The 14,215-nt window shown below is 36.3% G+C and overlaps 3 protein-coding genes across 3 annotated transcripts; all 3 read left to right on the top strand.

The window, feature by feature from the left end:
- Window positions 1-838: 838 nt before the first annotated feature.
- LOC123913465 lies at window positions 839-2,067 on the top strand. The gene is made up of 5 exons (XM_045964220.1): window positions 839-1,026; window positions 1,152-1,263; window positions 1,338-1,532; window positions 1,623-1,769; window positions 1,897-2,067. Exons 1-5 carry the CDS (start codon window positions 839-841, stop codon window positions 2,065-2,067), a joined length of 813 nt encoding a protein of 270 aa, XP_045820176.1.
- A 1,170-nt stretch (window positions 2,068-3,237) lies between these two features.
- LOC123913459 lies at window positions 3,238-5,821 on the top strand. Its single transcript, XM_045964212.1, has 10 exons — window positions 3,238-3,408; window positions 3,527-3,794; window positions 3,879-3,975; window positions 4,107-4,228; window positions 4,330-4,414; window positions 4,503-4,784; window positions 4,889-4,991; window positions 5,081-5,269; window positions 5,378-5,551; window positions 5,672-5,821. Exons 1-10 carry the CDS (start codon window positions 3,238-3,240, stop codon window positions 5,819-5,821), a joined length of 1,641 nt encoding a protein of 546 aa, XP_045820168.1.
- Window positions 5,822-6,136: 315 nt separating this feature from the next.
- Window positions 6,137-6,869, top strand: LOC123903827. The gene is made up of 3 exons (XM_045953475.1): window positions 6,137-6,273; window positions 6,411-6,495; window positions 6,606-6,869. The coding sequence occupies exons 1-3, from the start codon at window positions 6,242-6,244 to the stop codon at window positions 6,867-6,869; spliced, it is 381 nt and encodes a 126-aa protein (XP_045809431.1). The 5' UTR covers window positions 6,137-6,241.
- The last annotated feature ends 7,346 nt before the right edge of the window (window positions 6,870-14,215 follow it).

Raw genomic sequence — 14,215 nt, 5'->3', positions numbered from 1 at the left:
GACAGAGAGCTCCCTTTTTCCTGCTTCAAATTTCGCCCGGGGCACAGGTTTTTCGCCCGGGGCGAAAAACAGCAGACTAGTGTTGTTTTTCTTCACGTTTTCAAGGCAATTTGCAACATATATTAATATACATATCTTATTATATAAAAACATATGTAACATATGTAACATAAATAAATATATTATGTGTGTATACGGTGGGGTTGTTATAAGGTACCCCTACCTACACCATACCCGTTTATTTTATTGGGTAATTACTTATACTCGTGTCTCTACCAAAAATGTGGGTTTTTACCCTACCCTTTCTGGTGCCAATTTATTACGCTAATTTAGGTAATTCAATTTTTTTTTAATAAAAATACAAAGATGTATTATTCTTTTTTCTTTATAATTTATTCACATTCTATAATTTTGAATTTCTATGTCAATAAATTATTGGTATATTTTATAATCAATGTTTGATTAAGGTTAATAATTATTTTTATTTATTTGTTTAATTTTAATGTAATGTAGATTGTTATGTTTTTTATTTATTATGGAAAATACTCTGTTTGAGTAACTTATCATTTTTTTCTCAGAACAAATTTATCTCATGCTTAATTATTGATGTGGATTTGTTGCTTATTCTATTTTGTTAATTATAGATTGTTAGAGTTGAATGAAATTTTCTTCTGTTTGTCTTTTTTCGTGTTCCCTCCTCTCTAAAATTTCCCTCCTATTCAACATTTCGAAATAGTTTAATATCATCTCTCAACTTCTATTTATAGGATTTTGCTCTCTTCTATTCAGTACCTAATGTTTTCAACTTAATTTAGAGAATAAAATTATTAATTTCAATATGAATAGAACTGAAAGTAATCCATCAGATAAGTTGAAAAATTTCATTGGTGATTTGAAAATTAAGAATTTGCAAGATTTATTAATTTGTAAAGAAAATGGTACTTTTGTTGTTGTTGCTTGGTTTGAGTCCGTTGTTGAAGGAATTGATGTCTGGTATCCTGATAGTTCAGTGAAAGATAAACCAAGGTGTTAATGCTATTTTGTTAGAACTTGTGGTGTATCATAAATTTTTGCAGGTTACAATAAAACAGAATATTTTTGTGGTTTCATTTTATGTATAACAAAGTGTTTTTTTTTATATTTGACTATAGGTTCAGAATGAAGGTGATGGTTAAGGATGGTGAGAAATTTGCTGTGTTCTGTTTGTTCGATGAAGAGGTTGAGTATTTGGCAATTGAGACCTGTCCATTGTTGGCTGCAATGGTATTTTCTTTTAGCTCATGGATTATTTGTTTTCTTATTACCTGTTTCTTACAATTTTCTTCGGAGTTTTGCAGGGAGAGTCCTGTTCACTCTTCCCATCTGAGATGGATTGTATGTATGGAGATGGTGTTTTGTATAAGGTTGAGAAAATTGAGTCGGAGAAGGATCTTGGGTTTCCTCAATTTAAAGTAATTTCTATTTGCAACGAAGTAGTGGTTGTGAATGAGTTCATTGATCAATATATCACTTCTGTCCTGGATATTTCCCCTGTATGATTTTACTCTGCTCCTATCATTTTAGTAATTTTTTACAGTGAAAAATTGGAAACTCTTATTCATCTTAGGTGTTTCTTTGTGCAGAAATTGAGCTCTGCTTCAACTTTTTCTGATGATTCTTCTGAAGTATCAAATTATTTGGATTTTTCTGTTCAATTCCACGGCCATGGTTGTGTTCCTGATGTTTCCACTGCTGTTGATAATCATGTTGATTCAAGCCATTCCAAATTGGTTAGTTTGTTTTCATTAAAATGCAATTTTAATGGTTTTACTCTGTTCTTATGTTTGATTTATGTATTTTCCATTTAAAAGATGTTAATTGGAAATTTATTTACATTTTATTTGTGTATTTTTTCAGAAATTGTGTTTGAGTGGTAATGGCCTTGGTGTTGATCACACTGAAAATCTTACTGGTGCCATGTTCCTTGGATCTAGACTTGGAAAGCGCAAGATTCATGTAGCTTTTGCTAATGCTGGGAAAGAAAATGTAGAGAAGCATTCCAAGAATGATAATGTGAAAGTTGTATGATATAGGGAAATAATGGAGACAACTTATAAGTTGGTACTGAAATATCTAAGCTATCCATGTTAAGTATCTTAATCTTAATAATTGGGGTAAAGTTTGTGTGTAATAATTAAATGATGTGTTGTCCTTAGACAATCTATAATTTATATTTCAAATGCTATTCTACTTTATTCGGTCAAATTTATAATAAATTTGATTTTTTTCTTCTATTTATAAATAGATGTGACTTTTATATAATCGATTATTTCTCTTTTATTCGTAGTTATAAATATCATTTGGGACGTAAAATTTGTTCCTGAGTATAAATATAATCTAAATTCGCGTTTTTTTACATAAGTTAATCGTACCTAAAAAGTCTAAAGAGTTAACTTTTGTTTATGAGTAAAGTCCGAAGGTGTATTAATTTTGTTCTTTATTAGTAAAAAATTAAACTCAATTGGGTTCATCAGTGGTATTTCCTTCGAATCTTGGGGTGTACTTCTTAATAAATTTTTTTTATTGAAATTATATATTTTTAAATTTGTGTTTTGTATTCATTGAGCAAATTCTTTTTTGGTACCCACAAGATATAATTTTTATTTATAATTGTAGCACAAATATTATTATCTATCGTTTCTAATATTCCCTTCGGTCCTAAATATAAATAAATTTCACTTTTTTTTGTTTTATTGAAAATCTAATTTATTTAGTCTCTAATATTGTTTAGATACATCACATACTCATCGTGGTTAAAAAATAATTTTATTATATTAAATATTTTAAAGCCTTACGAAGGATTGACACTCCTCAAATTAATTGTGTCAGTTTAACACACGTGTCGGAGACCCTATCCGACGCCGATATTTATAATTAAACTAAATTAAGTAATTTTTCAAAAAAATTATCGGTATCGACATGTTAGTGTCCGTGTCGTGTCTCGTGTCCTCGGTTTGTGTTCCTACTTAAAAGAGAAACTCTAATAATTAGGAGATGTATTATTACTCTGTTGATTTTTTACTGAGTAAGATATCTCATAATGTCTTAGGCGTGTATTTTATATATTAACTCCCTCTGCTATTTGATTTTGGAGATACCATATCACAGAGTTACTTTTGCAACTGATGTACGCTTGCTACAGTCCTGTCCTGTCTGAAAAAGTGATTTCGCCATTTTCCTTCTCAATTCTTGGCTTCAATGTCTTCCAACGAAGTTCAAATACCAAAACTTTATGATGATATCATGTTTATCAAGGGTGGAAATGCTGCTGGTGAGTATCAGTTGAGGGTTTTAAGAAAGTGGTCTGTTTTTAACAGTGTTTTTCCTGGAAATGTTGAATCGGTTGATATGGTGATGATCGACATGAATGTAAGTTTCTATGTCGATTACTGTTCTTTACAATCTATTGTGTTTCTAAGTATTGATCTTTTTGAGTGGAAACTTATGAAAAAGGTCTAAATTGATTTTTGTTTATTGTGTTAAACAGGGTCATAAAATCCAAGCCACTATTCCTAATCTTTTGTTGTGTCTTTTCGATAACCTAATAGATGAGGGTAACGTTTATGTTTTGTCTAATTTATCTGTGACTTACAACTTGCATGAGATTCTAGGAAGTTATAATAGGTATATGCTTGTGTTTAATGTTAACACTAAGGTGAATCTTTCTTCGAGTTCTTCTATTGCACATTATGGGATGTCCCTCATCGGATCCGATAATGTTCTCCAGCTTTCCGAAAGATTCAAGTATTTAGTTGGTGAGTTATATACAAAGATTGTTTTGAGTTCATTTTGGTCTGTTGGTGAAATAATGTGATAATGGTTTATTTGAAAAATTGCAGATGTAATTGGTGTGATAACTTTCATCAGACACAACAAAAACTATTTCGATGACGGCACCATATCCACGACAGTTTCTTTCAAGCTTACGGATCATAGGTTGCTTATTATCTGTTGATGTAGATTTTAAGATAACTTATTTGGCTATTTGTCTGTGCTTATAACATTTAATTACTCTCTTTAGTTATGTCTTTTATTTTAGTAATGTCTAAGTCATTGTTTGACTGTAGAAATTCGTATGATTGTGAGCTGTGTGGTGACTATGTTGATCTTTTTCGTGTATTGATGGAGAACCAACCCCTAGGGTTGCCCATTGTTGTCCTCCAGTTTGCTAAAATAACTATGCAACAAGGTTTGTGGTTTTTCAAAATTAGTTTTATTCTTGGCTTAATATATTTTTTTGTGCTTTGTCTCTGCTTCTGTTCTTAACTGAATTATGTGATGTACTAATAGGTTCCATTGTTGTTCAAAGTGTTGACCATGTCACAAGGCTCTATGTTAATCCAGTCATTCCTGAATCAATACAATTCAAGACAGGGTATCTTTTTAAGTTATTAGGTTAAATTTTTTATGTGGCAAGTTTATTATTTTAAGACTTAGTTTTGATGACATTTTTGTGAATGTAGATTGATTCTGGCACTGAACCAGACCAGAAGACTTCTTGGTAATTGTCCGACGGATAAATCGGTGGGCTTTAGGTTTGATGTCAGTTACCAATTCAAGACAATTTCTGAGCTAATGGATGACCCCCAAACTGGTATTTTTATTGTCAATGCTCGCATAGTTGATATGATTGAACTGAACACGTGGTGGTATCCGGTGTGTCGTTGTGATATCATTGTTGAGAGCTACCTCGGTGCCTATTTTTGCGAGAACTGCCACGCAACAGAATTTTCTGCTGTTCCAAAGTATGCATAGAATTTAAGTTATCTAATTTGCTTGAATTATGTTTTGTGTAGGTTAAACTTTATACTTTAGTATTATATGATGTATTTTTGTATAATCATGCTAGGTATAGAGTTAAAATGGTGTTAGAAGATGAAACTGGTGCCTGTTTTATTGAGGCCTATGATCATGTTATGCTTCCTATTTCATTGGTTGACCCTAATAATCCGGTTGGTGCTCCTTTAATTTCGTTGAATCAATGTATTGTATCCGTCATTTATTTATATCTTTATCATTGTTGAATCAATTTTTTTTGCAGATATTGCCTGAGGCTTTTTTTCCCCGTGCATTTGACTCGGTAATGGGCAAAAGTATAGTTTTGATCCTGCACAAGACAGTTCACATTGATAAATTTCTTGATCCAGTATATGAGGTTCGTTGTGTGTCCGATGATCCTCAGGTGATGAATTTTTATGCTAGCATTGGTCTTTGCAGGATTCCTTCAAAGGTTTGTTAGACTATGCTAATTTAAAATTGTATTGCAATTTAATGGTCTGCATAATTTATGAATTTGATGTTTAAATTTGTAGTTTACTGGTTTTTTTTTAATTTGCAGATTGTTCCAAATTTGATTGATCCAGAATGCAATCTGATGAAAAAAAAGGTGTATCGTCCTCCTGTTACCTCTACCGAACGTTTGCTTGACGAGTATCTAGGACCGGTTTATCGCAGGAATCCACCATGCGACGATGCAGAGAGTTCTTCTGCTGCTGCTGGGAAATCTAGATTGGTTCGTCCTAGGCTTAATTAACTATGTTGGTGGTGTATGATCATTAAGTAATTAGTTGTCGTATTTGTCGAAATTTGTAGACTTTTGTTTTGAAATATGATGACCATTTCTGCTTCTCAGGTTAGGCAATGTAGTAGTAGTTTATTTGTTCTGGATAGTTTGAATGAATGTGAAGGTTTTCACATTACAATGGAGTATTCCATTGATAATATATCCAGGTTTAGTGTTTGTTCTTTAATGTTTAGGAATGATGTTGTAATTGTGTATTGATATTATGAACTTTGGCAATCTTTGGAGTTTATGTTTTGTCTGGTGTTTATGAAATTTGGATTGTTTCCTTTGAGTAAAATTTGCTTATGTTACTTATCTCTGAATCTTATGTATTAGTCTCAATTCAAATTTTTTTCCAATTATGGGTTGTTTGGTGTTTTTGTAATAGTGGGCCACTTGTTTTTTTGGCGTGGTTCCATTTTTTGTGCCTGGCCCATGGAGCTGACTGAGTTGGGTTTTGCCCAATGGATATTTTATTTAATAGGTTTTCTTATATGTATTTTTTATTCACCTGTGTGCATTTAAAGATGCAAGACACTGCTCATAGCAGTTGTATTGCAAGAATCTGTCATGGTACACAAATACTTTTTGCCTCTCCATTATTAGATCTATTTTCTATTCCGCAAAAGAAAATTTTCAATGAAAAATCCATTGGAATTTCCTTCCGTCAGGTTTTTTGATCTATAGTGGTTCTTTGCATTTTTGTGTTTTGATATTTATATTTTTTATTTCAATTTTCTGTTTCGTTGATGTTTAGATAATAATCTGTGCCTTCCACTATCTTAATCGATCCCAAAACTATGTGCAGCGGTTCCATAAGAAATCAATTTCGATCCTCATACAAGTGGGAATTGGTCGTTACTTCCTCAATCTCTAGGGGTAGAAATGTCCTGGTATAGTTTTTAATTGATTTGTTTTCGTTGTTAAGCTTATTACTTAACATCGATCTTTTCTGGCTTTGCTGTGATGTTCTAATATTGTGTTTTGTTATTTTTGGTTGTAGAATTTTCCCAGGGAATACACCAGAAATTGTTTAATGAACTCTGATAGGAAGATCTATCTTATTGATGTTTCATCTGGAAGAGTTTACAATTCAAAGATTTTTACTTCAGGTCAAAATAAAGAAAACAAATATGTTTACTCTTGTTGGAAGCAATTTGTGACTGAGAACAAGTTGAAGTTCAGAGATAAGGTTATCTTCAATGCCACCACCGGTGATAATGTTATCCAAGTCCAGATCCTGCGTCGTCGCCGTCGTTCATGTTAGTTAATGTAACGACCCGTTTTTCGTATTCGTATATTTTAATAAATGTATTTTTATTTATTAAATGGCTTTTATTATTTTAGTGGGCGACGAATAATTATTTAGCCGATCGTAAGTTATTAGACGCGAGAACCATTGTTTTGGGCTTGAGGGGCGTGAGAGGCAATGGGCCTAAGCCAAATGGGCTTGGTTCATGACACTTGAGAAGTAGTATAAGTAGCAAGTCCAACTTATGAATAGTTTCATAAATTCATTTCTTGAGTTTGAGTGAGTAGAAGCAACATAGAACTAAGCTAGGGTTTGGATCAAGAGTGAAAGCTTGAGCAAGAGAAGGCTTGGATCATCATCTTTGCTTAAGGTAAGAGATTAGAATTCATGATTCTTGAGTGACTAGGAGGGGGGAGATTGTCTATGTCTCCGTTCCCGAACTCTCCCACTCAATTTCTTTTAGACTTTTGATAAGCTTTTGTATGTGAGTATGATGTTTTTCATCATCACTTTGTATGTGTTAATCACTAGCTTGATTCCATGATGATTATGTATGTGTTTAGATCATTTTTGGAAAGTTTGAGAAAGTTACTTAAAACTCAAGTAATTGCCATGATTTTGATTATTAGAGGTATTTGGATGTTTGGAAGGGATGATTAATGTTCCTTGATACCATATATGTTTGGAATGGCTGTTTATATGAATTTATAACATGTTTGGATGAATTTTTGAGTTGATTTAGTGTTAAACCGCCTTAGACAACTCAAGAACAGATTTTCTTTCTGGTGTAGTTCGCTTAGCGAACAGGAGTTCGCTACAGCGAATGAGTTCGCTACCTGTTCGCCATGTACCTGTAATCCTCTGATGTAGTTCGCTACAGCGAATTGAGATTCGCTTAGCGAATGAGTTCGCTACCTGTTCGCTTTGGATTCGCTCAGCGAACAGTACTGAACCTGCAACTTTTGTTAAGGTTTGTAAGTATGATTTGGCACTTGTAACATGGTTTAAGAGTATCCTTACATGATTGTTGATACATGTTGATACTGTTAATGCTTATTGTTAATCGTTATATGATTGATAAACGTGTATGCAATAAGTTGTAGCTTAAAATGAGCAATGTGAAGATTTGGCATTAATTTGTAATGTTAAGTGAATGTGTTTGAATTGTGTTTCCGCATTCATAATGAGTAGCTTCGAGCTAGAAATATCATATTGATGATATGTGCAAACATACATGCATTCATGTATATATATGTTGAAATTGGAAACTTGGGTTCCAATAGTTTTAATGGATTTTTGAGTCCATAAGGAAGCCGAGGATCGGATTAGATGAATCCATAAGATCTAGAGCTGCTATCCAGCAGGATATAAAACTGTTTAACTTATCCATGAGGGATATGAAGGTTTGGTAAGTTCCGAACAATCCGGCAAGATGTAAAACTGTTTAACTTATCCATAAGGGGTAAAAGGCAATTGGTACCACATGCATTAGTCGTGTCTAGGGATGGCATGACATAGAATGATTGGCATTAGATACATTAGGGTAAATGCGCATATATTTGATAAATGGTATGTGACATTATCTGGTTGAACTGTGCTAAACTTTATTAATTGATAATTGTTTAATGCGATGTTTTGGCATGAGATAGAATATGTATGAGGTAGTTCGAAAGTATAAGACTTTCTTATGCTCGTATGATATGCGATTATGTTTTCTAACTCTCTGCTTTGTGTTATTTGCTGGACCTTTGGGGGTTCAGATATTCAGGCTGAGGACTGTGCCGACGTTTAGACTGCGGTATTAGCTGGGTGTTGAAGATACCTTTTGGTGAGGAGACTTAGCATAGATTACTCCTCTTAGTACTAGCTTTTGACTAGGGTTTGTAAATAGTAAATGCTCTGGTAATGTAACATCGAGTCGGGGTTACGCTTGGATTTCATCGTATATCGGTGTTACCTTTTGTTATGCTAGTTCTTGTATAAGTGACATCCTTAGGGATGAATATGGCTTATGTATATATATATGTATATATATATGATGTGAATGAATCCGCTGTTGCTTTTCATGTTAAATTTCATGATGCTCTGTGTGTATGCTTGTGTTTTAATTACCGCGTGGCACTCTGCCTTTACACTTGTTAAAAAGTTTTTAAAATTACGTTTTTAAGGGTAGTACGGGTTAGGGTGTTACAATAGTGGTATCAGAGCAGGTCGGTTCGTGTGAACCAATTAGGACTTTTCTTTTCCCCGTATGAGCATGTGTAGGGAACACTGTTAGTACTTTCTAACGTCTAGTTGTGATTCGTTCAGGAATCATGGCTGCTGCGAGAACGAATGCTCAGATTGCGGAGGCTTTGGCCGCACTCACCAACATAGTGGTTAGAGATCATCAACCTGGAAGAGAGGTAGAGATGAGGTTGGAAAGGTTCATGAAGCAGAAACCGCCAACATTTACCGGAGGTTACAACCCGGATGGAGCTCACAAGTGGCTGGAGGAACTTGAGATAATTTTTGAAGCAATGGATTGTTCCGAGGAAGGGAAGACAACCCTTGGAACATATGTGTTGCGCGAGGAAGCGAATGTGTGGTGGAAGAATGCCAAGTTGAGGCTAGGACCCGGTGGTATGGCTATACCATGGGCAATGTTTAAAAGGGAATTTTTGATTAAGTATTTTCCTGTGGATGTGAAGAACAAGAAAGTTGTGGAATTCATGGAACTGAAACAGGGAAATATGACGGTAGCTGACTATGCCGTCAAGTTTGAGACCTTGTGTGCGTTTAGTCCGCATTACAACACTATGGAAGCGGAGAACGACAAGTGTGTGAAGTTTGAAAGTGGTCTACGTCCAGATATTAAGCATATGATTGGATTTTCGCAGATAAGGGATTTTGCAACCCTTGTGAACAAGAGTAGGATTTGCGATGAGGATGGTAGAGCTAAGGTGAACTACTACAAGGCTGCGAATGACCGAAAAGGGAAAGGACAAGAGCGCGGAAAACCTTATGATAACCGCGGTAGGGGTAATACAAGTGGTGGTAAGAAGCCGGTGAATGGAAGTTGTTACAAATGTGGAGAGAGGGGTCATATGTCGTATGATTGCCAGAAGAAATTAGACAAGTGTTTGAATTGTGGGAAGTTAGGCCACAAAACTGAAGTGTGTAGGACAAGAGTGTTTTGTTTCAACTGTGGTGAGGAGGGCCACAAGAGTATAATCTGCAAGAAGCCCAAGAAGGTGATGGGCAAGGTGTTTGCTTTGAGTGGAGAGGATGCTAGCCTTGAGGACAATCTCATTAGAGGTACGTGTTTCATCTATGACACTCCTTTAATTGCGATTATAGATACGGGAGCGACGCATTCTTTTATTTCTTTGGATTGTGCGAAGCGTCTTAGTATTCCTTTAACGGATACGATGGGTAGGATGGAAATAGAAACTCCTGCTAATGGTTCAGTAATTACTCGACAAGTATGTCGTAATTGCCCCGTAACCATTTTTGGTAAGCATTTTGGTATGGATTTAGTGTGTATTCCACTTAGTGGTATGGATGTGATTTTTGGTATGAATTGGTTAATCTTTAATCGAATTCATATCAACTGTCGTGAGAAGGCCGTTGTTTTCCCGAAGCCGGAGGAGAACTTGCATTTGATGAACGGGAAGGAAGTATCGGAAGCGTTGAAAGAACATGCCGAGATGTTCATGATGTTTGCATCATTGAAACTCGAAGGAGGAGTTAAGATAGAAGAGTTACCGATCGTTTGTGAATTCCCAGATGTGTTTCCGGATGATATATCTGACGTGCCTCCGAAGCGAGAGGTAGAGTTTTCTATCGACCTAGTACCTGGAACTAGCCCGATATCGATGGCGCCGTATCGAATGTCAGCGTCAGAGTTGAATGAGTTGAAGAAGCAACTTGAAGAGCTGCTTGAGAAGAAGTTTGTTCGGCCGAGTGTTTCGCCATGGGGAGCGCCAGTATTGCTTGTAAAGAAGAAAGATGGAAGCATGAGATTATGTATAGACTATCGTCAGTTGAACAAAGTGACGATCAAGAATAAATATCCACTTCCAAGGATAGATGATTTGATGGATCAACTAGTTGGAGCTTGTGTGTTTAGTAAGATCGATTTGAGATCTGGATACCATCAGATTAGAGTGAAAACGGAAGACATACCTAAGACTGCATTTAGGACGAGGTATGGGCACTACGAGTATTCAGTCATGCCGTTTGGTGTGACCAATGCACCTGGAGTTTTCATGGAGTATATGAACCGAATTTTCCATTCATTTTTGGATAGATTCGTGGTGGTGTTCATCGACGACATTTTGATTTACTCAAAATCCGAGGAAGAGCACGAAGAGCACTTGAGGATTGCTTTGCAAGTCTTGAAGGAGAAGAAGTTGTATGCCAAGTTGTCGAAGTGTGAATTTTGGATGAAAGAGGTGAGTTTCCTAGGGCATATAATTTCAAGTGGAGGAATCGCGGTAGATCCTGCGAAGGTTGACGCTGTGTCACAGTGGGGAACGCCGGAATCTGTTTCAGAGATTAGAAGTTTCCTTGGTTTGGCCGGTTATTATAGAAGATTCATCGAAGGTTTTTCGAAGTTGGCTTTACCGTTAACCAAGTTGACGAGGAAAGATCAAGCGTTTGTTTGGGATGGTAATTGTGAGGAGAGCTTCCAAGAGCTCAAGAGAAGATTGACTACTGCACCCGTGTTGATTTTACCTGATGCCAAAGAGTCGTTCGTCGTGTATTGCGATGCTTCGAAGTTAGGACTTGGCGGAGTGCTTATGCAAGGGGGTAATGTGGTAGCATATGCTTCAAGGCAACTGAAGGTTCACGAGAGGAACTATCCGACGCATGATTTGGAGTTAGCCGCCGTGGTGTTTACTTTGAAAGTGTGGAGACACTACTTGTATGGATCGAGGTTTGAAGTGTTTAGTGATCACAAGAGTCTGAGATACTTATTCGACCAGAAGGAGTTGAATATGAGGCAACGAAGATGGCTCGAATTCTTAAAGGACTACGATTTTGAATTGAGTTATCACCCCGGAAAAGCCAATGTAGTGGCCGATGCATTAAGTAGGAAAACTTTGCATATGTCATCATTGATGGTGAAAGAGTTAGAGTTGATAGAAGAATTCCGAGACTTGAGTCTTGTGTGTGAGGTTACTTCTTCAAGTGTGAAGCTTGGGATGTTAAGATTGACGAATCCTTTTCTTGAAGATATTAAAGAACGTCAGAAATCGGATAAGAAATTGATGGAGAAGATGGTACTCATCAATGAAGGTAAGGAGACCAATATCAAGATCGACGAGAGTGGAGTCATGAGATTTCACGGAAGAGTTTGTGTACCGGATGTACCCGAATTGAAGAGAATGATCATGGAAGAAGGTCACAGGAGTGGTTTGAGTATACATCCTGGAGTAACCAAGATGTATCAGGATTTAAGGAAGTTGTTTTGGTGGCCGGGAATGAAGAGGCAAATTTCTGAATTGGTTTATTCATGCTTAACTTGTCAGAAATCGAAGATTGAGCATCAGAAGCCGTTTGGTTTGTTGCAACCAATGTTTATACCCGAATGGAAATGGGATAGCATTGCAATGGATTTTGTGGGAGGTTTACCGAAGACCAAGAAAGGTCATGAGGTGATTTGGGTAGTAGTAGATCGTTTGACGAAGTGTGCTCACTTCATTGCTATCAGGAAAGGTACTTTGGTGCCTAAGTTGGCCGAGATTTATGTGGAGCAGATTGTGAAGCTACATGGTATTCCAACAAGTATTATTTCGGATAGAGATCCGAGATTTACTTCTAGATTTTGGGAAAGCTTGCAAGAAGCTTTAGGAACGAAGTTGAGGTTGAGTTCAGCGTATCATCCTCAGACAGATGGTCAGTCGGAGAGGACGATACAATCCTTAGAGGATTTGTTGAGGGCTTGTGTTTTGGAGCAAAACGTGAATTGGGATTCTTGTTTGCCATTGGTAGAGTTTACATACAACAACAGTTACCATTCTAGTATCGGAATGGCACCGTTTGAGGCTTTGTATGGGAGAAGGTGTAGGACACCTCTGTGTTGGTATGAAACTGGAGAAGGTGCAATTCTTGGACCAGAGATTGTACAAGAAACAACAGAGAAGATTCGGATGATTCGTGAGAAGATGAAAACGTCTCAGAGTCGACAGAAGAGTTATCATGATAAGAGGAGGAAGGACATTGAATTCCAAGAGGGGGATCATGTATTCCTACGAGTTACATCGACTACTGGAGTAGGACGTGCGTTGAAGTCAAGGAAGTTGACATCGAGGTTTATTGGACCATTTGAGATTTTGAAGCGAGTTGGGAAAGTTGCGTATAGGATTGCATTACCGCCATCATTGGCGAATTTGCACGATGTTTTTCATGTATCACAATTGCGCAAGTATGTGTCTGATCCGACACACGTGATTGAATCGGACGATGTTCAAGTGAGGGATGACTTGACCATCGAGACTGTGCCTTTGAGAATCGAAGGGAGAGAAGTGAAGAGGTTGAGAAACAAAGAGATTGCATCCGTGAAAGTCGTGTGGGGAGGACCGGCGGGTGAGAATGCAACGTGGGAATTGGAAAGCAAGATGAGAGATTCTTATCCCGATCTGTTTCTAGGTAATTTCGAGGGCGAAATTCTTTTAAGGGGGGTAGGATTGTAACGACCCGTTTTTCGTATTCGTATATTTTAATAAATGTATTTTTATTTATTAAATGGCTTTTATTATTTTAGTGGGCGACGAATAATTATTTAGCCGATCGTAAGTTATTAGACGCGAGAACCATTGTTTTGGGCTTGAGGGGCGTGAGAGGCAATGGGCCTAAGCCAAATGGGCTTGGTTCATGACACTTGAGAAGTAGTATAAGTAGCAAGTCCAACTTATGAATAGTTTCATAAATTCATTTCTTGAGTTTGAGTGAGTAGAAGCAACATAGAACTAAGCTAGGGTTTGGATCAAGAGTGAAAGCTTGAGCAAGAGAAGGCTTGGATCATCATCTTTGCTTAAGGTAAGAGATTAGAATTCATGATTCTTGAGTGACTAGGAGGGGGGAGATTGTCTATGTCTCCGTTCCCGAACTCTCCCACTCAATTTCTTTTAGACTTTTGATAAGCTTTTGTATGTGAGTATGATGTTTTTCATCATCACTTTGTATGTGTTAATCACTAGCTTGATTCCATGATGATTATGTATGTGTTTAGATCATTTTTGGAAAGTTTGAGAAAGTTACTTAAAACTCAAGTAATTGCCATGATTTTGATTATTAGAGGTATTTGGATGTTTGGAAGGGATGATTAATGTTCCTTGATACCATATATGTTTGGAATGGCTGTTTATATGAAT

Source organism: Trifolium pratense, linkage group LG1 (assembly GCF_020283565.1).
Source record: "Trifolium pratense cultivar HEN17-A07 linkage group LG1, ARS_RC_1.1, whole genome shotgun sequence".
NCBI lineage: Eukaryota > Viridiplantae > Streptophyta > Magnoliopsida > Fabales > Fabaceae > Trifolium > Trifolium pratense.
Note: the sequence above shows the minus strand (reverse complement) of the source record. Positions and strands in the feature narration are given on the sequence as shown.

What these genes read in the sequence shown, in the direction of transcription:
- LOC123913459 (XM_045964212.1), top strand. Translation starts at nt 3,238, where the DNA reads ATGTCTTCCAACGAAGTTCAAATACCAAAACTTTATGATGATATCATG. An exon ending in TGGTGATGATCGACATGAAT is followed by an intron (nt 3,409 to 3,526) that starts GTAAGTTTCTAT and finishes TGTGTTAAACAG; the next exon opens with GGTCATAAAATCCAAGCCAC. An exon ending in CTGCTGGGAAATCTAGATTG is followed by an intron (nt 5,552 to 5,671) that starts GTTCGTCCTAGG and finishes TCTGCTTCTCAG; the next exon opens with GTTAGGCAATGTAGTAGTAG.
- LOC123913465 (XM_045964220.1), top strand. Translation starts at nt 839, where the DNA reads ATGAATAGAACTGAAAGTAATCCATCAGATAAGTTGAAAAATTTCATT. An exon ending in TCAGTGAAAGATAAACCAAG is followed by an intron (nt 1,027 to 1,151) that starts GTGTTAATGCTA and finishes ATTTGACTATAG; the next exon opens with GTTCAGAATGAAGGTGATGG. An exon ending in GTCCATTGTTGGCTGCAATG is followed by an intron (nt 1,264 to 1,337) that starts GTATTTTCTTTT and finishes GGAGTTTTGCAG; the next exon opens with GGAGAGTCCTGTTCACTCTT.
- LOC123903827 (XM_045953475.1), top strand. Translation starts at nt 6,242, where the DNA reads ATGAAAAATCCATTGGAATTTCCTTCCGTCAG. An exon ending in TTGGAATTTCCTTCCGTCAG is followed by an intron (nt 6,274 to 6,410) that starts GTTTTTTGATCT and finishes AACTATGTGCAG; the next exon opens with CGGTTCCATAAGAAATCAAT. An exon ending in CTAGGGGTAGAAATGTCCTG is followed by an intron (nt 6,496 to 6,605) that starts GTATAGTTTTTA and finishes TTTTGGTTGTAG; the next exon opens with AATTTTCCCAGGGAATACAC.